This window comes from Lissotriton vulgaris, chromosome 3_1, assembly GCF_964263255.1.
Source record: "Lissotriton vulgaris chromosome 3_1, aLisVul1.2, whole genome shotgun sequence".
NCBI classification, from domain to species: Eukaryota; Metazoa; Chordata; class Amphibia; order Caudata; family Salamandridae; genus Lissotriton; species Lissotriton vulgaris.
Window position 1 is genome coordinate 31,945,720 of NC_141689.1, and position 25,076 is coordinate 31,970,795.

Consider the following 25,076-nt stretch of genomic DNA (forward strand, 5'->3'; position numbering starts at 1 on the left):
CGATCATATGACAGATTAAGTGCTCCCTGTATACTATGGCTATCCCTCCTCCAACTTTGAGTTGTCTGTCCCTATGTTGGATCAGATATCCAGGAGGAAGGGCCTGAACAATGTCTGGGCCGGACGTGGATCCCAACCACGTTTCAGTTAAAAAAAGAATGTCAAGTCCAAGATCTTGAATTAACAAGAAGATTTCAGTAGCATGTTTGGGTAATGAGCGGCAATTGACCAAAGCCATTTTCAGGGTGCCTTCTGAATTAGTAGTATTAGTATCCGCTTCCGTGGTTCTAAACGGGCAGTATTGACAGAGGGGACGATCCGTCGCAAGATTTATAGAATGGGTGCAAGGGGACAGCAAGACACTTCTCAGAGCAAGGAGAGCCAGGCGGGAGTATGTCTGTGAGCAGCTGGGAGATTGGCCAGAGGGTCTGGTCCCTGAGCCCGACCGAGCGCGAACGGGCGCAAACGGGCTTACCTCTGGCGAACCTCCGGCGCAAGTCCGGCGCGTCCGCTGCCCGCGTCCGCTGCGCGGAAACATGACTGACCGTTTATGTAGAGCGACTAGAGCGCTCGTCCAATAGCGCCCAACGAATGACGTCAGACCATGCGTCCTCCTTGCTATGCTCTTTTCATTGGCTTCCTGTGACCTGCTCAGAAACGAATGACGTCAGACCATGCGTCCTCCTTGCTGTTGCTGTGCTCTTTTCACTGGCGCCCTGTGACCTGCTCAGAAACGAATGACGTCGGACCACGTGTCCTCTTAGCTATGCTCTTTTCACTGGCTTCCTGTGACCTGCTCAGAAACGAATGACGTCAGACCATGCGTCCTCCTTGCTATGCTCTTTTCACTGGCGCCCTGTGACTTGCTCAGAAACGAATGACGTCAGACCACACGTCCTCCTTGCTGTTGCTGTGCTCTTTTCACTGGCGCCCTGTGACCTGCTCAGAAACAAATTACGTCAGACCATACGTCCTCCTTGCTATGCTCTTTTCACTGGCTTCCTGTGACCTGCTCAGAAACGAATGACGTCAGACCATGCGTCCCCATTGCTGTGCTCTTTTCACGTGCGCCCTGTGACCGGCTCAGAAAAGAATGACGTCTGACCACGAGTCCTCCTTGCTATGCTCTTTTCACTGGCTTCCTGTGACGTGCTCAGAAACGAATGGCGTCGGACCACGCGTCCTCCTTGCTGTTGCTGTGCTCTTTTCACTGGCGCCCTGTGACCTGCTCAGAAACGAATGACGTCAGACCATGCGTCCTCCTTGCTATGCTCTTTTCACTGGCGCCCTGTGACCTGCTCAGAAACGAATGATGTCGGACCATGCATCCTCCTTGCTATGCTCTTTTCACTGGCTTCCTGTGACCTGCTCAGAAACGAATGACGTCGGACCACGAGTCCTCCTTGCTATGCTCTTTTCACTGGCGCCCTGTGACCTGCTCAGAAACGAATGACGTCAGACCATGCGTCCTCCTTGCTATGCTCTTTTCACTGGCTTCCTGTGACCTGCTCAGAAACGAATGATGTCGGACCATGCATCCTCCTTGCTGTTGCTGTTGCTGTGCTCTTTTCACTGGCGCCCTATGACCTGCTCAGAAACGAATGATGTCAGACAATGAGTCCTCCTTGCTGTGCTCTTTTCACTGACGCCCTGTGACCTGCTCAGAAACAAATGACGTCAGACCATGCGTCCTCCTTGCTATGCTCTTTTCATTGGCTTCCTGTGACCTGCTCACAAACGAATGACGTCAGACCATGCGTCCTCCTTGCTATGCTCTTTTCATTGGCTTCCTGTGACCTGCTCAGAAACGAATGATGTCAGACCATGCGTCCTCCTTGCTGTTGCTGTGCTCTTTTCACTGGCGCCCTGTGACCTGCTCAGAAACGAATGACGTCGGACCACGTGTCCTCCTAGCTATGCTCTTTTCACTGGCTTCCTGTGACCTGCTCAGAAACGAATGACGTCGGACCACGAGTCCTCCTTGCTGTGCTTTTTTCACTGGCGCCCTGTGACCTGCTCAGAAACGAATGACGTCAGACCATGCGTCCTCCTTGCTATGCTCTTTTCACTGGCGCCCTGCGACTTGCTCAGAAACGAATGACGTCAGACCATGCGTCCTCCTTGCTATGCTCTTTTCACTGGCGCCCTGTGACCTGCTCAGAAATGAATGACGTCAGACCATGCGTCCTCCTTGCTATGCTCTTTTCACTGGCTTCCTGTGACCTGCTCAGAAACTAATGACGTCGGACCACACGTCCTCCTTGCTGTTGCTGTGCTCTTTTCACTGGCGCCCTGTGACCTGCTCAGAAACGAATGACGTCAGACCATGCGTCCTCCTTGCTATGCTCTTTTCACTGGCTTCCTGTGACCTGCTCAGAAACTAATGACGTCGGACCATGCGTCCTCCTTGCTATGCTCTTTTCATTGGCTTCCTGTGACCTGCTCAGAAACGAATGACGTCAGACCATGCGTCCTCCTTGATGTGCTTTTTTCACGTGCGCCCTGTGACCGGCTCAGAAAAGAATGACGTCTGACCACGAGTCCTCCTTGCTATGCTCTTTTCACTGGCTTCCTGTGACCTGCTCAGAAACGAATGACGTCAGACCATGCGTCCTCCTTGCTATGCTCTTTTCACTGGCTTCCTGTGACCTGCTCAGAAACTAATGACGTCAGACCATGCGACCTCCTTGCTATGCTCTTTTCACTGGCTTCCTGTGACCTGCTCAGAAACGAATGACGTCAGACCATGCATCCTCCTTGCTATGCTCTTTTCACTGGCTTCCTGTGACCTGCTCAGAAACGAATGACGTCGGTCCACGCGTCCTCCTTGCTGTTGCTGTGCTCTTTTCACTGGCACCCTGTGACCTGCTCAGAAACGAATGACGTCGGACCACGCGTCCTCCTTGCTGTTGCTGTGCTCTTTTCACTGGCGCCCTGTGACCTGCTCAGAAACGAATGACGTTGGACCATGCGTCCTCCTTGCTATGCTCTTTTCACGGGCGCCCTGTGACCTGCTCAGAAAAGAATGATGTCTGACCACGAGTCCTCCTTGCTATGCTCTTTTCACTGGCTTCCTGTGACCTGCTCAGAAACGAATGACGTCAGACCACGCATCCTCCTAGCTGTGCTACTTTCACTAGCTTCCTGTGACCATGCATGGTCACTGGACTTCCTATCTGGACGTAGTATGCTTTGAAGAATCATTTCAGAAATGTCAGCCGTGCATTCTCTTGCACCCACTTGGTGAATCCCTGAGCTGTGTAAAGTTACCTTCTGACTGGAGTTGGCTCCGAGGAGTATGCTGTATTTGTCATTTTGCATAAGCAACGAACCAAACTGCAGAAACATTCAGTATTTCACCTCTTGAATAAACATTTTTCTAAACTTGTTTGGTGTACACAGATAGGTGGTTGTCCTAAACACTTCAGCAAAGGATCACATGTCCTACATCAGCGAGCCAAGTAGAGAACCAAATATGATTAAAACAATGAAGAGTAGCAGTGCTTCCTTCCAGGACTCGCCCTGTAATTAAACAACAGTCATATGAGAGGCATGCTTGCTCACCGAAACTTCAAGTGTGCAGCGTCTGTTATGTTACCTTCCGCCCGTTAATGAGTGCAATTAATGACTGCTCACCTGGTGTCCTCCACCAGCCCTTGAGGAGCCACACCAACATTCCAGCCAAGGTGCCTGGGCAACTGCCCTCGGCAGAGACAGACAGCCTCCAACATGGAGGAATCAGGGGGCAGGCGCTTCACTGAGTTACTGAGGACAGAGGCGGGAAGCAGGCACTTCACCGAGTTACTGAGGACAGAGGCAGGAAGCAGGCGCTTCACTGAGTTACTGAGAACAGAGGCAAACAGCAGGCGCTTTACTGAGGACAGAGGCAGGAAGCAGGTGCTTCACTGAGCTAATGAGGACACAGGCAGGAAGCAGGCGCTTCACTGAGTTACTGAGGACAGGGACATGGGGCAGGCGCTTCACTGAGTTACTAAGGACAGAGACATGGAGCAGGCGCTTCACTGAGTTACTGAGGAGAGAAGCAGGAACTTCGCTGAGTTACTAAGGACAGAGACATGGAGCAGGAGCTTCATTGAGTTACTGAGGAGAGAAGCAGGAAGCAGGCGCTTCATTGAGTTACTGAGGACAGAGGCAGGAAGCAGGCACTTCATTGAGTTACTGAGGACAGAGGCAGGAAGCAAGTTCTTCACTGAGTTACTGAGGACAGAGGCAGGAAGCAGGCGCTTCACTGAGTTAATGAGGACACAGGCAGGAAGCACGCGCTTCACTGAGTTAATGAGGACACAGGCAGGAAGCAGGAGCTTTACTGAGGACAGACAGGAAGTAGGCGCTTCACTGAGTTTACTATGGACAGAGACATGGAGGCGCTTCATTGAGTTTACGGAGGACAGAGACATGGAGGAGCTTCACTAAGTTACTGAGGACAGAGGCAGGAAGGAGGCGCTTCACTGAGTTTACTGAAGACAGGGACATGGGGCAGGCGCTTCACTGAGTTACTGAGGATACAGGCATAGAGCAGGCACTTCACTAAGTTACTGAGGACAGAGCCAGGAAGCAGGCGCTTCACTGAGTTACTGAGGAGAGACAGAAAACAGGCGCTTCACTGAGTTTACTGAGGACAGGGACATGGGGTAGGAGCCTCACTGAGTTTACTGAGGACAGGGACATGGAGCAGGCGCTTCACTGAGTTACGGAGGACAGAGGCAGGAAGTAGGCGCTTCACTGAGGACAGGGGCATGGGGCAGGCGCTTCACTGAGTTACGGAGGGCAGAGGCAGGTAGGAGGTTCTTTACTGAGTTACTGAAGACAGGGACATTGGGCAGGCGCTTCACTGAGTTACTTAGGATACAGGCATAGAGCAGGCACTTCACGGAGTTACTGAGGACAGAGGCGGGAAGCAGGTGCTTCACTGAGGTACTGAGGACAGAGGCGGGAAGCAGGCGCTTCACTGAGGTACTGAGGACAGAGGCGGGAAGCAGGCGCTTCACTGAGTTACTGAGGTCAGAGACATGGAGCAGGCGCTTCACTGAATTACTGAGGTCAGAGACATGGAGCAGGCGCTTCACTGAGCTACTGAGGACAGAGACATGGAGCAGGCGCTTCACTGAGCTACTGAGGACAGAAACATGAAGAAGGCGGTTCACTGAGCTACTGAGGAAACAGGCACTTCAATGAGTTTCTGAGGACAGGGACAGGGTACAGACGCTTCACTGAGATACTGAGGACAGAGACATGGAGCAGACGCGTTACTAAGTTTACTGAGGCATGGAGCAGGCGATTCACCGAGTTACTGAGGACAGAGACAGGGTACAGGCGCTTCACTGAATTACTGAGGATACAGGCAGGAAGCAGGCACTTCACTGAGTTTACTGAGGACAGGGACATGGTGCAGGCGCTTCACTGAGTTACGGAGGACAGAGGCAGGAAGCAGGAGCTACACTCAGGGCTATGTGACTACACATCTGGAGTAAATTGTGTTTTTTGCTCCGCATGGGGAAAATATCTGGAAAAGATATTAAAGACCACACAGATCACCAGGTTGCTTGCAAATCTGAGAAAACTATGCGTTTCAAAATGAAGCAACCGGAATAAGACTTTTTGCTGTAATGTCTCAACAGGATGATGAACAGAACTTGAAACCAACTGTATGCTTCAGTAGCAAATTACTGCCTCGCAAAGCACTCCACAATTGAAAAGGAGAGTTTGGTGATAGAGGCATTACAATACTATCTGTTAGGAAGAACTTTATATTATTGAGTGGTCACACACCGTTGGTTTGTTACCCCCAACATAAGGGTACCAACCTGCGGATTCAGACTTAGTTTTTAGCATTATATCCTTTTCATTCCAAACAAAACATGAAGTAGGCGGACTTCAAACTAACTTGGGCTATAGTTCACAAAACACCGATCCGGTCGACCATTCCATGATGGGGAATATGTGATGGGAATATGTGAGGGGGGGCTAGATTCCAAATTATCCTAGGACTAGGACAAGATGGCTGCAAATGAGCCACTACTGGGAAGAGATGGTGGCAGTCTAGATGTCAGCAAATATACAAGGTCTGAAAAAGTGGAGGGGGACCCTTCTGGGTTGCAAGGTAAAAGGAGGGTGAAGGAGAATTCAGGGTAAGGACTGTGTCTGCTGCAGGTGATGGGAGTGGAATGAGTCGAGGAGGCAGGTGAAACAACAGACAAAAGATTCCAGCAGGAGACAGAGTACAACACGCCAAGATGAGACAGTCTAGCCTGTGTAATTACTTGCCTGCAAGTATCTGTCTAGAATGTCTAACAAACATAGAAAATGGATCCGGATCAGCCATAATGAAAGATCAAATTATATTTGCCTTTCAGACAAAAAAAAAGACAAATACAAAAATAGAAAAAAATCATAATAAATCACCCTCTTCAACTACACTAATACAGAAGCTCATTAGCAGAATTGGACTGTACCCGCAAATATGAGCACTATGAAAAGGAGTTCGAAGATTACCTTTATCTTCTAATTGGTTAACTTTAAAGGCAAACTCAGCAAAATATTCCATTGAAGATACTTTTGACAAAGCACCAGCATGTTTTCGTCTTCCAGAAAGTCTACGTCTACATGTCTTCACTTTACAAGTATACAAAAATACGTGCAGATCCTACAACATATTATCAAGATGGCAAAGTAAAAAGAATGCAAACAGGCAATCTGTGAACAGAACTGTCTCTTGATGGCAGGCTAAAGCATCCAAACCGCAAGTACGCCCTAAAAAAAGTCATAATGTTGTTTTGTCAGCAATCCAAAAACAAAAGAACACAACATTGTTTCAATTACAAGCTACAGTTTATTTTATATCTCCAGGACACAAAAAGTATTACTTGATGCCACATCACGAAAACTTAAAGGGTTCATAAATGAGACAACGTAACCATCCATAAAGTGCTACGGTCTTGATACACAGCCTTCCAAGCAATGACAAACCAAGAAAAACACATGAAAATCAACGGCTGAAGGGGGCTGGCCCAAAGCCCACTCTCTCTGTGCCTACAGCACTTTTTTTAAATTAAATATTTGATGACGTGACTTAGCGAGTGTGCTGTTTCTGCTGCTTATCGGCCCGTGTGAGTGAGTGAATGCTCCCTGCTGCTGCTGCCCATGCTGTAACCTCTTCTATGTGTAAAGGAAGCTTGCAGCGCTGCTGCCCGTGCATGGGGGAGAGACTGAGGAGAGTATATTTGTTAGAGAGAAGGGGGTGGGGAGTGTGTGGGCGTGCATGTCTGACAAGAGCCCTTGAGTACTTTGCACGTGCCTGTAAGAAGCTTGCAATGGTGCTACTTTTGCTGAGCCCGATCCATCTATGTAAATGAATGTTTTACTGCTGCCGAACATGTACAAGTATCTGTAAAAAAAAAACGGTGTATTCGGGGGAACTTGCATTGGTGGTTCATGGACAGTACCATGTGTGTGAACAGGTAGATGACAGAGCCCACTGTCATGGTTCACTATCTCTTACATGTGTCCGTAAGAAGCTTGCATTGTTGCTGCATGTACTGTACCTCGTGTGTGTATCAGTATGTGAGAGAGCCCCCACTGGTACCATTCATGATGCTTTTTATGGGTGTCTGTCGGCAGCTTAGATTGCTGCTGCATACACGGTACCGCGTCTGTGTGTGTGATTAAAGCGTAAATTGTTGATCGGTACATTTGCTATGTGGAGAGGTTATATAGTCCAGTCAGTTTCTGATGCACAATTTCAGAGACGACGTTCTTGCAATCAAAAGCACATGTACGCTGCATTACAAATGTGGCTACTTCTTAGCACACAAGCTCAACCTGCCTTAGAGCAAGTGTAATCACTTAAAAGAATGTACAGGCCACGACCTGATCAAAATTTGAACCAGTTGGAAAACATAAAAATCGGAACCAGATTATATCAGTACAATATGCCATATCACATTACTTGCTAAAGGGTTGTCCAACGAACGTCTAATAAGGCAGAATCCATGCGATATTGTTAGGATAACTACATAGATAAATGAACTCAATGTAGATTATTTTTAAAAATATATCTTATATGGATATCCTTAAATCTGGCTATTTCAGGACAATCTTGTACACTAAATTCAGACCCATAAGTGAGCCTTTGTGCATCACTTACCGCAGTCCCATGGGGAAATGGATAATCTTGTTCACCAGCGAGACATTTGAAGCCTGAAATGGTTTCCTCTTCTCCTCGAAGTCATGGTCCAAACAGATCCTCCAGCCAAAGGTTGGCACTCTGTGTCCTTGCACAACCCCTTCATACGAATCCATCAAGCTTCTTGTGGCCATGGTGCAGTGCTAAAAAGCAACAAGGCCCCTTCCTCTGCTCCTTTGTTGCCAACCTCCAAGACTCCGAGCCGGAGGAGCGCTCTTCAACTTAAATCTTTCACCATGGGAGAAGAGACGACTTAAAAAAGGTCAATATTAAATAGGCCAAGTCACGCCTATAGTGCAGGGTGGCCCAGCCGAAGCTCGCAACAACTGTACGACGGTAACGGAGTACAACAGGGTAGTTCTACAGAGCCTCATGCCTCAAGGTCTCAGATGAAACAAGAAAGGAATGGGCGGAGAAGAGCGATCATCCAGCCAGGTGCAAGGTTCTAAGCAGACTCTGGATGTGCCCTCGCCAGCAGTAGAACCACTTGTCTCAGAAATTGATGTCTAGTGGCAGATCCTGATCAGAAATAATATATTGTCCAACCACACAACCGTTGCCAGATCACGTTCTGCAGGTCAGTTTAATTCACTTCAAAGGGATGTGGAATGATGAATTCTGGAAGGAATACTGTGCATCTCCAGACCCTTCTACAGCGGACCACAGGGGACAGTAAGACTGGGCAACCTCTGTTGTTTTTAGAGAATAATACAGAGAGCTAGACTTGGTTCAGCCTTTTCTGACCGGAACCGACGCAGTCAAACTGATGAATGAGATCACAAAACGTTCTCCCCATGTGAGCACTCGTCTGTTCTCTAGTTTCAAACTCAATCACTGTAGATCTGTCCAATCAAGAGAGTGGATCATGATTGCACCAAGAGAGGCCTACCTAGCAGGGCTTCGGAGACTGATGGGCAGCACCCAAATACAGGTTCCATTAGTAGGGGGGGTGGTGTATTCATTGCCTGGTCCTCGTATCAAAACCCATCTACTGCACTAAGCCCTTGCTCTCGCCCAGACTTCCTGTGATCTTAATGCCTTTCAGTCAGAAGTCCAACCGTCGTCCTCACATGCCTCGTGGATGTCCATTAAACTGGCTGGTCGTTACTCATGGAGGTTGCCTGTCCTGGCCCACCAATCTCGGCGGTGTAGGCCTACCTATGAGGGCTCTCTATGGTAGCCCCAGATGTCATGTAGAAAGGGCACCCTCTACCTCCTTGGCTTGGAGGTCAAAATGTAACCAGTACATGCGTCTATAGCCGTTTCTACTCCATGACATCACACCATGAGAAAATATGCAGGCTTGCCGTCCTCCTCATTGGTGTCACACCATGTTGTCCCAATACTGACCCAACGCTTCTGCCAGCCTGTCACTCGCTGTCAGTAATTGAACATCTTTCCACAACTGATAGACTCTCAGCATGCAGCACAGACCGTCTCTCGCCCTCTGCTATTGCAACTCTCTAACCCAATCACCCAAACGTTTCTTAGTCTCTCACGCACTGACTGTCACAAGCAGTGTTTCACGCAATGTCACATCCCAGCTTTACACTAAGTCGGGCTGTTTATCAGTATGCCTGTCACTTTCGCACAATCTGTCAAAACTAAGCGAGGGCTCTGTCAGTGTCACTCTATGTCGGTGACAGTCTCTTGCGCATATTTAGTCGCCGGTTCTAAGGCACTGTTACATCCAGTAGGAGCAAGTGTCAGTCTTTCACCATTCACCACTCTCAGGCGTCTCACTCAATGTCTCTTTCGCTATCTTATTGTATTTCAGCTGCAGCGTGTATCCTCGGTCGTTGACAGGATTGGACTTCCCTCTCTGGCAGTCACCACCTCCCCCTCGTCACAAGCTTGCAGTCCCATCAACTCGCAGGCAGTCCCTCCTCGGCCACGGTCAGTCCCTCTCCGGGCCCTGGGGTCAGCCATGCCCCGTCATTGAGTGACTGATGCTCTCTTTCTGCCCCTCGCTCCCCTGCTGTCAGTGGCGGCCACTAACGCTGTGTCTCACCCTCTGTCACTGGATGCCGTGACAGCCTCTGACGATGGCTGAGTCTCACACCTGCAGTGGTAAGTCAGCTGCCTTTAACCGGGAGATGCCAGACTCCCTTGAGCGGTGGCTGCCACTTATGCCCCCTGCAAGCGGTCAGTGGCATCCACGTCTGTCAGGAGAGGGCACCAAGCCTCTGTCCCCCGCCCTGGGACACAGGCCTCACGTTCCCAAGGAGCGGTCACCCGCACTCAGTCTCCTGTGCCTGTCAGTCCTCTCCTGTGCCTGTCAGTCTCCCCCTGTGCCTGTCAGTCTCCCCCTGTGCCTGTCAGACCTCTCCTGTGCCTGTCAGTCTCCCCCTGTGCCTGTCAGTCCTCTCCTGTGCCTGTCAGTCCTCTCCTGTGCCTGTCAGCCCCCCCCTGTGCCTGTCAGTCTCCTGTGCCTGTCAGCCCCCCCCCCCCCTGTGCCTGTCAGTCTCCTGTGCCTGCAGCGGTCAGCACCCCTGCAGCCTCTCTGGGTGGATCTGTGGGTGCCCCTCTGTGCCCTGGACCCTCCCTGCCCCTGCACCGCCCCCTCTCCCCGCGTCACTCCTGGGCCGCTCTCCTCCTGTGTACGGGCCCCTCTCCACCCTGCCCGGTGCAGCCCCCCACTGCTGCTGGCGGGCGCTGAGCTCCAGGCTCCGGTGGTGAGGCTCCTGTGGGGGTCCCTCCTTCCAGTGCAGGGGGCTGAGCAGGGGAACACAGGGTGCAGGTGGGAGCGCTGCACAGGCGCACACTGATTGGCTGGCTGTAATAACCCGCCCCGGAAGTGACGCTCCATAGGCCTAGGAAGACAACACCATCACCGTCTGTTGCCCCGGAAGAGCCCATCTGCGCTCCGGAAGTGAAGGACAAGCCGCAGGAGAGCCGGTATAAGAGGCCGGTGACCGCGCGCGCTCGTCCATCAGCTACAGTTGAACTGATATATCATTGCTATGAAGCCGCACCCCCCTCTGCCTGACGTCACCACCGCATGCACAAACAAAACAATCCTGTCCGAGGGTCTTTCCGGATGACGTCAAATCCGGGGCGGGACATTCCTCCCAACCAATCACACGCTTCCTGTGTCAGTGGCACAGATCTGCGCTGGGTAAACACAGCTCCCTGCGGGCGAGAGGGGCTCTGCGGGGGCCTGAGGTGAGGGGCTGCGGGGGCCGGAGGTGGGGTTCTGCGGGGAGGGTGCCTCGCAGTGACCACAATCTCTGCATGTCTGTGCTGGGGTGCAGTAAGTATCCTGTGTGTCTGTGCTGCTGTTCTGTTTTCAAACTCTACATTGGTGTGCAGTAGGCTGTGTGTCTACACTCTATGTCTGTCCACCTCCTCGTATATCTGTGCTGGTGTGCAGTATGCTGTGTGTCACACTCCCAGTATGTTCACCCTGCTGTGCAGTATCCTGTGTGTCTATGCTGGTGTGCAGTAGGCTGTGTGTCCACCCTCCCTGTGTGTCTCACAGGTGTGCAGTGCCCTCCTTGTCTACATTCCTACCTAATTCTGCACCAGTATGCACAATCCTGTGTGTCTAAGCTAGTGTGCATTATCCTGTGTGTCCACCCTCTCTGTATGTCTGCACTGGTGTGCTTATCCAGTGTCCAGCCTCCCTGCATGTCTGAGCTTGTATGTAGTATCCTGTGTGTCCACCTTCATCCCTGTATGTCTGAGCTTGTATGTAGTATCCTGTGGGTCCACCTGCCTCCCTGTGTGTCTGAGCTGCTGTGCAATATACTGTGTGTTCCCCTCCCCGTATATCTATGCTGGTGTGCAGTATCCTCACACCCGGTGTCTGTGCTGTTATAGTTGTCTGTGTCCACAAACTGTGTGTCTGTGCTGGTGTGCAGTATGCTGTGTGTCACACTCCCAGTATATTCACCCTGTTGTGCAGCATCCTGTGTGTCTATACTGGTGTGTAGTGTCCTGTGTGTCCTCACACCCCGTGTTTGTGCTGTTATAGTTCTGTGTCCACACACTGTATGTCTGTGCTGGTTTGCAGTGCTCTGAGTGTCCACACTCCCAGTATGTTCACCCTGGTATGCAGTATCCTGTGTGTCCACGGTCCATGTATGTCTGTGCTGGTTTGTACTATCCTGGTGTGTAGTCTCCTGTGTGTGCCTGTTTCCTGTAGGTCTGCACTTGTATGTAGTATCCTGGTGTGTAGTATTCCAAGTCATCCTGTTCCCTGTATTTATGCTCTTTAGTATCCTATTTGTTCCCTCTACCTTTGTATGCTCGTGTGTCTAGTAACCTGTGCGTTATTAGTATATGTATGTCTGAGCTAGCATGTAGTATCGTGTGTCCCGTTCCCTGCATGTCTAAGCTGCCGTGCAGTATCTTGTGTGTCTCATTGAGAGTGAATGGTGTAATAGAATATTGGTGGGTGGTCTGCAGTGAAAGCTGGAAGGTAGAGGCAAGTGGAGGGAGGATTCGGCCCACACAAGACCTACCTTCTGTTGCCCTAACCTAAGGGCCTGCCTTGGAATAAATTACTTGCCTCTTACCTGGGTGGCTTCATACTCTTGTATGGAGGGTTTGTGGCGTTTTTGTTTAGGAAGCACATCCTCTTCGTCAGTATGTGGATTTTAACCAATCAACCTTTTAAGGTCATTTGTCTTACTTTGCTGTATTGATAAAATGTTGTTTGGTGTATAGTTTCTTGTTAAAAAAGCAAGGCTGTTGCTGCACATAAGCTTTCTTTCTCCAAATCGAACATACTGGCCCACTCTTAAAAAATTACAACACAAAGTTTATCTTCAAACTCCATTTACTGCACTCTTGTTAATATGAATTTCTTTTTAGGGCAGGGAAGGATCTGACGAGAGTTCACCTTTATTAAGGGGAACACTTACAGCCATGTCTGCTTAAAGTCCATCTTGCAAAAATTGTGCTATACTTGTTGCCTGCAGTGTTGATCTGCAGGTGGTTGTGCCTAACCAACATACTGTACAGGGTAAAGTCGTCTACAAGGGATTTGTTTAACCACTATCATTCACATTACTTGTTGAATCCTTAATCAGTGAGATTGTCGTACAAGAACTATCTCGCAGGAGTCCACAGAACAACACTAATGAATCTCTTAAAGGAAAAGTAACACAAGGGAGAACCTATTTATATGAAAAATATATATTCTGTATTTAATTGCTGGATTACAAATTAATTAAAGGGGATACATAAAATCTTAAATCTAATGCAAATTGTCATGAAAGAATGTATAAATTAATTCAACAAAACAATTCATAACAAAACAACCACTCCTATTAATCAGGTGAGAGCAACTAAAAAGCATAGATCATTATTGCTCTTCCGGACATGAATTTCTTAGATGGTGTGCAGGTTGACGTTTCGGTCTTTGCAGCTGTAGTCTCTAAGACCATCATCAGGAAAAATGTTTTATTGCAAAAAGGGTGCCCCAGGGTTATTGGGGTGAGCGGATCTACGGGGTTGTGAAGGAAGAATTGTCTCAAAATCTCTTCTTGGCTTGGAACTGATTGTGAGAAGTTGGCCTGGTATACGGTGTTCACTATTCTAGTGATCACCTTGCACCAGTTCAAACAACCCTTATGGTGATGGTTGTAAGTCAACCTTATAGACCAGCTATCTTAGTGGTAGCGTGGACATGCGTACATCTGGGGCAATGGGACCTGATGAACTCCCCATGACGATCCTTAAACAGGACCCGCTCGGGTGGAGTAAAATACTGTATCCCCTGTTTAAGGTATGTTTTTTGTCTAAAAGGGTTCCTGTCTCGTGGAGGGGGAGTATTCTGGTCCCAATCTTCAAGAAGGGAATTAGGGATTGCCCAAGTAACTATCGTTTGATTGCGCTCCTCGACTCAATCGGGAAGGTCTTTGCGAAATGCCTTCTAGGATTTCTTTCCGCTTGGGTTGAGGAGAACAATATCCTGCCGTTTGCTCAGACTGGGTTCCATAGGAATCACGGAACCCTGGATAATCTTACTGCTCTACAGGTAGTTACGGACAAATACGTACAGGTGAGACGGGGGACGGTGTATGCAGCTTTTATTGATTTCTCCACTGCGTTCGATAAAGTGGATCGCGGAACGCTTTGGAGAAAATTGGCTGCGCTCGGTCTCCCGTCTCACCTGCTGGAGCTGGTGCGGGCTCTCCATACAGAGACCTGGTGTAGGGTCCTGTTGGGGGGAGAAGGGGGGCTTTCTGACCCAATTCCATCGAGTAATGGCCTTAAACAAGGCTGTTTACTGGCTCCCCTCCTATTTTCTTTATATACGGCTGATTTGCCTGCCACTCTGTCAGCCACTGAGGGTATCGCCCCCTTGTTGGGGGGGAGCCCTGTATCTTGTCTGATGTATGCCGATGATGTCCTTATTCTTGACTTAACGCCCAAAGGACTTGCAAATCGGCTGCATGCCCTCCATAGTTATGCGGTGGCTCATTGTATGAAGATTAATATAACCAAGAGTAAAGTCATGTGTATAGTAGGAAAAAAGAGGTGTCGAGCTGCAGATTTTGGTTGGTGTATCGGGGGGCAAAAATTGGAGGTTGTAAAGTCATATATTTTTCTGGGGAAAATTGTTACGGCTAATCTGAGTGAGAAGCTCCATATAGAGCATTGTTCTCGCAAAGCTCTTGCCCATGGCAAAGGTTTAAACTCACTTTACCATGCAACGGGGAAACGGCACTTTCAGATTTTATTGGAGGTGTATAGATCTAAAATCCCCGCGACAATTCTGTATGGTATAGAGTTAATAGAGTTGAAAAAGTGGGACTTCTGCCATAGGATTGAGGGGAAACTCTTAAGATCTCTCTCCTCATTAAATTCTGCCTGCTCTCTGGCCGCCTGTAGGCTTGAATTTGGTCTAAGGAGCAGTTGGGTACAGGGCCTTTGTGCCCTAGTTAGATGGATGGCCTGTCTTGCAAGAGCGGAAGCTGGGACACTGAGAGCACTCATTAAAAGTGAATTACTAGGTAATTTCAAGGAGTTTTCCCAACTTGTTTGTAATTTCAGAAAAGCCGTAACTCTTTTAAAATTAGACGAAAAGTCCCTTTTTGTATATTCCCCTACTCAGTTAAAACTTGTGCTAAAAGCAGCCTCCTGGGACCTATGCTTTCAATCGGATAAAAAATCAATCCATGGGAAAAGGAATGTACATATCCTTCTCGATACTTATCTGATGAAGCAGCCACAATTCTATGTGCGATGGTCCCTTCCACATGGTATACGTAGATTTTGGTTCCTGCTGCGATACGATTTAATTCCTTTAAACCTTTTGTTATCCAAATGGTACGGCTCCACCTCTTTGTGTAATCTATGTCATCTAAATACTCAGGACTGTATGCATGTTCTACTGATTTGCCCGGCGTTATGTGAATTGCGTTCTAGATGGATAAAAGTTATTTGTCTCCGTCTGGGCATTCTAACTCTGAATGATTTTCTTCATGCACTTTATTGTCCCCCTAGCGAAATGTTCTGCTCCTACATTTTTAATTTTTTCAAAGGTTTTTTAGCTATTTATTAATAACCAATGGAGACGCCTTCTTGATGTGCCAAATTCTCTACTGCTCTGGTGTGTGAATTAGTCTATATGTAATTTATGTACTTGTTGGTGGACACTTTTTGCAGTTGTACTGTTTTGTATTTTATTTCTGTATATTGTATGTGGCCCTCTGCCGAGAGCCAAAACATAATAAATAAAATTGAATTGGTAGCGTGGACAGAACAGTCTTAGGCTAAAAGACTCTAGAGGGCATGTAAAGCCAGCTGTTTTACCATATGTAACCCCTTGAATATCAAATGAAAGGACACCACACAGGATGTATATAAAATATATATGTATTTATTTACTAACACACTCCTCTGAACTCTTTATGAGGTCAGAGGCAAAAGCACATAACAAGTTACTTAGTCAGAATACGTTAAGTTGCACAATTTACGGTTAGGCCCTAGGGGCGAAACAAACCATATATTAGGAAAGTGGTATAAGTACCACGTCACGAGAAAAGGAAAGGCCTAGGGCCTCTCGAATCGCTGGGGCTACACTATCTGAACCTTAGTTTAGAAGTAGGAGGCCCACAGGCGGAGCGTACAGTGTCCTTACACACATGCGGGAGTCAATACAAAGTCAATGGGAACTTAGAAGTTAGATATAGAAGGATTTAGGACACTACCGGTTGAGCTAGGAGGAAACAACTAGAGACTTAGACACTTGGATAGTCAATACCCTTGGGAGCACCGAAGTACTCTCGTTACCTCACCCATGGACGGCGGGTGCATAGGTGTGAAGATGTGTCGGGTTTCGTCGTTGAAGCCTATGGAGACCTGTAAAAAGATGCTGCAGGCGACCAGGAGGAAGATGTCTGGGTGGATCCAAGGGTGGATCGAGGAGGAAGAGGACCTGAAAGCAGAGGGGACAGAGTCTGGATCACTAGCCAGTGACCGGGTGGAACCAGGAAGGAACCAGACGATGTCGAGGAGCAATCAGGGGCTGTCTTGAAGCTTGTCTTTGCAGCCACGTGGACCAGGAGGCGTCGACGACGACCAGGTGCTGGAGAGGAGCTGTCCCACGAAGGTTCTCGCAGATGGAGGGGTCGACTGCCGGATTGGAGTCAACAAGCCTTGGCAAAGGCAACCCACGCAGGATACAACAAAGGCTTCTGGTGCAGACCAGCAAGGTGTGAGGTGCTTCTCCTTTGCAGGGAAGCAAGGGCCAGTCTGGAGCAACCAGACCAGCGATGTGAATAAAAAGGATTGTCGTCACAGAGGCTACTAGCCAACGGGCCAGCAACCGGACAACGCGTCGAGCAGAAAACAAGCAGAAGGGCCCCACGCAGAACTCGTGGAGTGTGGAGGGCTGGTCTTCGGTACAGGTGGAGCTCGGGATCGGGGCTTCTCAATCCCCAGTGCACAGCTTCGAGGAGGCCTCAGGAGCTGCATAGGTAGCAAGTTGCAGGCTTTTCAAGATGTCCTGTCCCACATGTCTCATCGCCTCCACGGATCTCAGCTATTCTGCAGACGTGAAGAGCGGGTCAGAGAGGTCTGAAAGTCTGGGTCTTGTCGGGCTCTGTGCTCTGGTTCCGGTGGGAGCGTCGACAAAGCAAGCCGTTGATTTGCAGGATGGTGCCTGGTTGCCCAGGGTGGTCGTTCCTTGGCCACAAGGGAGATTCTTCAGCTTCAGCAGAATGTCGAAGGCCCAGAGTTTCCTTTCGGGTTTCAGTCAGGATCTAATCTGAAGTCTCAGGACTCCGCTCCTACCTTTATACAACTAAAAGGGGCTGGATTACTGACTAGGTCCCTCCTCTGGGTGGGACCAGGAAGGGGGTGGTTACACCCCCTCTCCTTTGTCCAGTTTCGTGCCAGAGCTGGAGCTGGAGTGCCCCAGAAACCGGTTTGAACTGGGGTATGCATGGAGCTCCTAGTGTGCCCCAGGCAGTGTCTCATTCTATTCAGCCCTTCCTGTCCCAATACACAAAGTCCTGTCTGGGGTGGTGCTCGCACCTCTCCAGGCAGGAAACCTATTGTCCAAATCTCCGTGACTGGAAGGACTCCCAGCAGCAGGAGGTCAGACTTGTGTTGGTGGCAGCAGCGTCCATTTTGTGACGCTGGAGCTCTGGTTAACTTTAACCGGGATAGTCAGCAACAACATGTCTTCTCCCTCTAGAAGGGTGGAATGCTACCCCCGTCGCCAGAATTGGCGAGGGGGTAATATTCCAAAGCGTATGACACCTTACACAACATGTTTGGATAAAGCCAAACCAAAGTTAGCATTAACCGCGAGGATTATAATGCACTTAAGAGTATATGGTATGGCGATATCATAGAACAGCTATAAGGACATGGTTCCGAAAGCTGCAGACAGGCTCAGCCCATGCTAGAGCACCATCTCACACATAACCAAGCACTCTGCCTCCAGGATTGTTAAGGCCTGCCATAAGAGTGACTTATAGGTTACTATGTGTCTATATATAAGTAGGTATAGGAATACTATACCTAAGCAAGGGGTGGTTACACGACCTTGCCCCAGCTGAGTGGTCAGCCAGTTGTGTCTATTTGAGTGGCCAGCCAGGGGTGGCATAATACATGCTGCAGCCCCTGGTAGGCCTTGGTTACACCTATGCCCTGAGTACCTAGGGTACACTTCTACAGGGGCAGACAAGGTGAACCAATTCCCAATTATGGATGTGCCTAGAGTACATGGTGTAAATTTACAGAGTGCATCTGTGCTGTGGGTCTGATTAGCAGGCCCACAGCCATATCTAAGCCGAAAACCAGTAAAGCAAAGCAAAAAGTGGGGGTGACCATAGGAAGCAGACCCTACTCTCCTACACTGCTCTCAACTAATAAGACCTCAATATCCGGACAGCAGTTCCTGGATAGAGTCCAGAAAAATGAAGGATGTGTCTTCAGCGCACGCTTTTTCAAGACGCAACCAACCAACTCGGCCAATAACGGTCCGTGGAATGCTCCATTCCACGGACCGTTATTGGACGTTATTGGCCGAGTTGGTTGGTTGCGTCTGGATATTGAGGTCTTATTGGTTGAGATCAGTTCCAAGCCAAGAAGAGATTTTGAGACAATTCTTCCTTCACAACCCCGTAGATCCGCTCACTCCAATAACCCTGGGGCACCCTTTTTGCAATAAAACATTCTTCCTGATAATGGTCTTAGAGACTACAGCTACAAAGACCGAAACGTGTACCTGCACACCATCTAAGAAATTCATGTCTGGAAGAGCAATAATGATCTATGCTTTTTAGTTGCTCTCACCTGATTAATAGGAGTGGTTGTTTTGTTATGAATAGTTTTGTTGAATTAATTTATACATTCTTTCATGATATTTTGCATTAGATTTAAGATTTTATGTATCGCCTTTAATTAATTTGTAATCCAGCAATTCAATACAGAATATATATTTTTCATATAAATAGGTTCTCTTGTGTGCTACTTTTGCTTTAAGAGATTCATTTTTAAAAAAAATATCTTTGAGTACAGTAATCCACCAGTACAACGCATAATAAGTGAAGCAGTTGCAATACAACCCAATTATGGTGCCAATGACCATATGTAATCAACATTTCCATTTTCCATTTTCATGTGAAAAGGTACAACTCCTCTAACTCACCCCACCCTCCCTCCCCAGCACTTACTTGGTATACAGAGTGTTCCTATAGTGGCACTGTCTCGTATTTCTCACATTGATTGTCTAGTGGGTCGCTCAGTCTCTTACTTTGACATATAATCAAACTATGTACAATGCTAGTAAGGTCTGCATCTCGCCCCAAGGGTATTTCTTCTAGTACATAATGTTTGTGTGTGTCTCTCGATGCATGGGCCCCAACAGAGCAGGCCATGTCGTCCGCGCTACGGCCACCCACGTGTGCAGCTATTCGACGTGGCCCTGAACACCCAGTTCGAACTCCACTAATAGCGCATTCCAATCTAAGGAAATGGGATTCTGTCTAAGTCCTCTACGCTCTTCTCTGTGTAGTTCCTGTCCTTCTGCCCTTCCCCACCTCAACACTTCCCCGCTCCAAGCCTCTACCTCTGGTAGTCTAGCCGATTTCCATTTCATCGCTACCGCCCTCCTCGCTAACAACAGTGCCAGATCCACAAATCTAGTAGCCAAACTCCTTTTCTTCTCCTTGTGACCTAAACCCAACATGCCCTACAATGCGGTGGTGTAGGGCCTGCCCGGTGCTATCTCATTTAGAATCCGGTGAACCGTCACCCAATAATATCCCAGCTTAGGGCAGTCCCAAAACATATGCAGGAGGCCCGCGTCTTCCTGATGACATCTGGGGCAGGTGCCAGCCGCGTCAGGGAACATTGCACGTAGCCTGTGGGGAGTCAAGTAAGCCCTATGTACAATCATGAGCTGAATGAGCTTGAACTTCAAATTACGTGATATTTTCTTCGGCAGCTTCAGTATCTTTTCCCACTCCTTGTCGCTGATGGCTCTCCCTAAATCGCCTTCCAAGCAGAGCCTGAGGGGTTGTAGCGAAATAGCTTTGTTGGTTCTGATATCATGAGTCGGCCATTTCGTCAGGTGGCTACCCGTCCCCATAAGGTATTGCATAGTGATCAGCGTATTCGTGTCCGGCTCCGCCCCGTCCCTTGCCCAGTGTGTGGCTATGTAATGTGCAACTTGAGCGTGTTGTATAAATAACGCCCTCGGTGTCTGGTGCAGGCGGGTGAAGTCTGCATTCGCTATGAGCCTGCCCTCCGAGAAGAAATCCCCAATTTGCATAACTCCAGCATCGTTTGCATTCTGTCAACGTGCCAGACCCTAGGGGATGCCCAGTAACGGTATCAAGGGTGCGTACGTCGAGCGCCTGTTCGCATAGCTGACTGCCTTCTTCCAATGCGTGATTGCTAATCTAAGTAGGGGTGGGGCCGACTCTGGCACTCTGGTCTTCGGAAGCAGCAATCAGTGTATTTCACCCTTATTTCTGTCAGCCTCCGTCATGTTCAATTCTTGGAGGTTGCGACCCGCCAGCCTGTACGCTAGCCATTGGAGTTGGCACGCATATCCATTGGCAATCAGGTCAGACACTCCCATACCGCCTCCGTCCATGGGGAGCTGCAGCTTGGCCAGGCTTATACGTCGTCTGCCTTTCCCCCATACCAATTCTGTCAGTAGCGTGTTGAGGATTTTGAAAAAGAGCATGGGTACCAGTATTGGCAAGTTCGTAAAAAAATAGATCAGCCTTGGTAGTACCACCATTTTGGAAATTGCAACTCTGCCTGCCACCGACAAGGGCAGAGTATTCCAGAACTGTACCTGAGTCTTCAAGGTGCTCGGGCCTTACTGAAATTGCCTTCCAACAGGTCCTGTGGTTGATGGTAGACCTGGATGCCCAAATATTTGAAGGTCGTGGGCGCCACCCGGAAATAGTATGGCGCAAACTGGATGTTCGACTCTTCCATTGAGCCATGAAATCCGAACCCATACGATTTTGCTTCATTGATCATGAGGCCCGAAAGCCCGTGGAAGTCACTAAAGATCATCGGCAGCGTTTGCAGCGGGCCACTGACATCGTTTAAAAACAACAATATATCGTCCGCATACACCGAGATGGCATGATGAGTGTTAAGTCTGGCGATCCCAGCTGTGGGCGCAAGGGTTCGCACTTTTATCAGTAAGGGTTCCAGGGTTATTATAAACAATAAGGGCGACAGCGGGCACCCCTGCCTCGTGCCCCTCGCTATCTCGATCTGGTTCGAGATACATTTATTGGTCCGAACTCGCGCTGTGGGTCTTCGGTAGAGTAAGGACACCCATGCTACGTATTCCGGGGGGATCCCAAATCTGGTCATCGCCGCAAACATATAGTCCCACCTGAGGGAATCAAAGGCCTGTCTGAGGTCTAGGGATATGCATCCCTCGGTGTCCTTCCCTCTCTCATCTGGTGATATCAATTGGCTAAGTCTCCTCAGGTTCAGGGCAGTGCTCCTGCCTGGCACAAATCCGCATTGGTCTGGGTGTATTATGTCTGAGATACAGTGGGATAGGCGTGTTGCCAGGAGCTTACTGAAGATTTTATAATCCGTATTTAACAGCGACAGGGGCCTGTAGTTCTCCAACTGTTAAGCGTTTCTCCCAGGTTTTAGAAGAGACAATATCAGAGCCTGTAGCGTCGTGCCCGGCAGAGCGTCTCCCTCCAGTGCTTCCCTGTAAAGTGCGAGTTAACGGGGGCCAATAGGTCAATGTACGTCAGATAGAACTCTGCCGGGAGTCCATCGGTCCCGGGTGCCTTGTTCCTCGGTAAAGCCTTAATAGCCTGCCTAACTTCTGCTAATGTGATGGGCTTCGAAAGGTCCCCGGCTCTGTGCCTCACTCATTTGAGGGACACATATGTCAGAGAAGAATGCCACAAAGTCCTGGTCCGAGAGCGGCGCGTGTGGACCATATAAAACAGAGTAATAATGTTGGAACGCGGCATTGATCTCCCGCTGGTCCTGTACTAATGTTCCTGCGCCGCTTTGCACCTCCATTATAGGGACGCTTTCCGGGGCGTTGCGTGTTAAGCGTGCCAAAAGCATGCCCGCTCTATCAGCTTGTGTGTGCTGCCTGGTGGTGTATTCCCTATAGTCTATCACTCTTAATTCTTCTAAGACTTCCTCATGCTGTATATGGGCCTCCTGGAGCTGAGTGAGAGTGCCGTCCGTGCCAGCAGCTTCGTTTTCAAGCATCGCCAGGCTGCCCTCCACTTCCCTTAGTTTTCCCAGCACCAGGTGTTTAACTCCCACTTTTGTACCCATCGCCACCCCACGCTCGGTCGCCTTGAAGGCGTCCCATTCGATTTGCCTGGAGCTGGCGGTGCCGTCGTTCTCTGTGAAGTAGTTTGTGCTAGCGTCCAATAGTATGGATCTAAAAACGAAGTCCTCTAGTAGACCCGGGGACAGTCGCCATGTCGGTATCGGAGTGGACAGTCTCCCCATTGTAGTGACAATTCTACCGGGTTGTGGTCCGATAGTGTCTTACCCATGTGCTGCACCGACACAACTGACGCCGTCAGTGTCCTGGAACAGAATATTCGGTCGATTCTGGTGTGCAACTTGTGTGGCGGGGAGTAAAATGTGTATTCCCTATTGGTCGTGTTGAGTACCCTCCAGGCATCCTCTAGCTCCCATCCAGTCGCCCATTGTGCTAACGCTACAGCCTGTTTCCTGCTTTCTGTCGCGTGTAGTGGTGGTTGCGACCTGTCCAGTGTGAGATCTAATACCGCATTGCAATCACCACCAACAATCCATTCATGCCCCACCCAGTCCGACAACACTCGGCTAACGTCTTTAAAGAACTTCGATTGCTCCGTGTTAGGAGCATATATACTGCCCAGCACTATGCAAGTACCATTTAGCATCCCCTTTGTGAACAAATACCTGCCCTCCTTGTCCACTCTCGTTTCTGTTGGTTTAAATGGAACAGAGTTTCTAATCCATATGGCCGCCCCCCGGGAGAACGCAGAAAATGCTGTAGCATAAAGTTGGCCTTTCCATTTCCGTAACAGTTTAGTGCCCTCTGCCCCATTCAGATGCGTCTCTTGGAGATACGCTATGTGCACCTGTCGCCTATTTAGTTGAGCCAGTACTCTGTGCCTCTTATGCACCAAACCCATACCTCTTACGTTCCAAGTGCAGACCTTGTAATGATTAGGAGACGCCATAACCCCAATTACTCCCACCTCGGGACAGTGCCTCTGACCTCAGTAAAACTGACCACATGTTGTACATTTTCAGTGCTGTGTGCGCGTGCACTACCCCAACTTTAAGGTCCCCTCCCCAGAAACATAGAGGACCAAACCATAAAACCCAACAGGGGTAAAAACGTAATGCAATTGTGCCTGAGCCTGGGGGGTGTGAGCCCAGTCGGACGGACTCAGCGGCTATTTACCAAAAGTCTCGTTCTCATAGTCCCCTTCAACTACAGGTGTCCCGGGTCCTAGACCCCCCCCCCCTTTGCATGTAATAAGTTTGTTCACTACATTACCAAACCGCTGCCGCTGTTCAGATGTTCACATGTCTTCTGCCATCTGCGCCGTGATGCGTGGGAACAACTGCAAGCTGACGTCCGTATCAGATGCAGCCGTACGAGAGCTGGTTTGGCTATTGGGCACCGCCCCAATGTTGGCATCATGTTCCGGCAGGGCGTTAGTTGTCAGTAATACCACTGCTATCGGGTCACTTCCCTCAGACGCCTCGGCGCGGTCAGCCCGCGGGACCTCCATCTCCGGAGTCTGGGGACGTTTCTGATTCATGTCCTGCACATCTGACCGTTGTGTGTCCGGCACTTCCCTTCTGGTCCGCGGGGACGGGGGCGGTGTGAGCGCTACCTCCATCCACTCCGAGGCCTCTTCAGGGGTGTCGAAGAAGTAAGTTTTACGGTCATGTATGATTCTGAGGCGCGCCGGGAAGAATAGGGCGTATTTTACATTACGGTCTATCAGGGCACGTTTTACTCCCCAGAAGGACGCCCTGGCCCTCTGCACCGCTTGAGTGAAGTCCGGGTAGATGGAGACCGTTTGGTTTTCTTACTTTATGGGGCCATTCTCCCTTGCGGCCTTCAGGATCGCGTCCCTGTCCTTGAAGTGGAGGAGGTGCGCTATCAAGGGACGTGGTGGAGCCCCCGGCCTCAGCGGTTTGGGAGGTACCCTGTGTGCCCTCTCAACGCTGTACATTTGGGTGAGCTCCGCTGGGTCCACGACTTCTTCAGCCAGTCCTCCACAAAGCGGGTTGGGTTCGCCCCTTCTCTGCGTTCAGGCATGCCCAAAATGCGTATGTTGTTTCGACGCGAGCGTCCTTCGGCATCGTCCACTCTGTCCCTCAAGCGCTGGATCTGCTTCTCCAGGTTTTCCAGCCGCGTGGAATGTTCCGTCTACTGAGGTATCAAATCTGCGAGGGCTAGCTTGTGCTCTGACACTTTTTCTGCCAATTTCTTGTGATCATCCTTCAGAAGTGATAGTCCGGTTGACATTGTGTCTATTCGTGTTTCAAGGGCTTCCCTGGAGGCCCTAATTTCCGTTAGTATAAGATCCAGTTTGGCCTCATGTGCATTGACGCCTGTTGGGGGGACCATATCTTCGTTCGAAGAGGCCAGAGGGTCTTCCGAGCCGGAGGCGTGCGCCCCATTACGAGGAAGTCTGTTCCGCCCCATCTTACTCTGTGATAGTGCACTTCGCCGACCAACAGTAGGCCGTTCACTCCGCCTGCAAAGTGTATCTGCACTCTCTTTGCCGATCAGCATGTCTCGTCCACGCCGGCCTGTATTGCGGTGCGACACTCTGCGGGGGCAGTTGCGCAGTTCGATATTGTTGCTGGGATCCTGGGCTCTCCTCTCGATAGTTCAGTCCGGCAGGGTATCGTGCTCACGGGGCCCAGT

At 49.5% G+C, this 25,076-nt stretch overlaps 2 protein-coding genes across 4 annotated transcripts in view; one reads left to right on the top strand and one right to left on the bottom strand.

Moving 5' to 3' along the window:
- GBA2 (glucosylceramidase beta 2) overlaps window positions 1-8,758 on the bottom strand; it is a 228,021-nt gene extending 219,263 nt beyond the window's left edge. Inside the window, exon 1 of the mRNA XM_086960014.1 lies at window positions 8,165-8,758. Within this exon, the coding sequence (XP_086816140.1) occupies window positions 8,165-8,337 (173 nt within the window). The 5' untranslated portion in view covers window positions 8,338-8,758. The remainder of the gene's footprint in view (window positions 1-8,164) is intronic.
- A 1,330-nt stretch (window positions 8,759-10,088) lies between these two features.
- RGP1 (RGP1 partner of RAB6A GEF complex) overlaps window positions 10,089-25,076 on the top strand; it is a 96,360-nt gene continuing 81,372 nt past the window's right edge. Inside the window, exon 1 of one of the 3 annotated variants that reach the window (XM_086960018.1) lies at window positions 10,089-10,273. The gene's annotated coding sequence lies outside the window, so the exon portion shown is untranslated. Of the gene's footprint in view, window positions 10,274-11,077; window positions 11,392-25,076 lie in introns of those variants that run through there. The other 2 variants (XM_086960015.1, XM_086960017.1) reach the window with 2 other exon arrangements.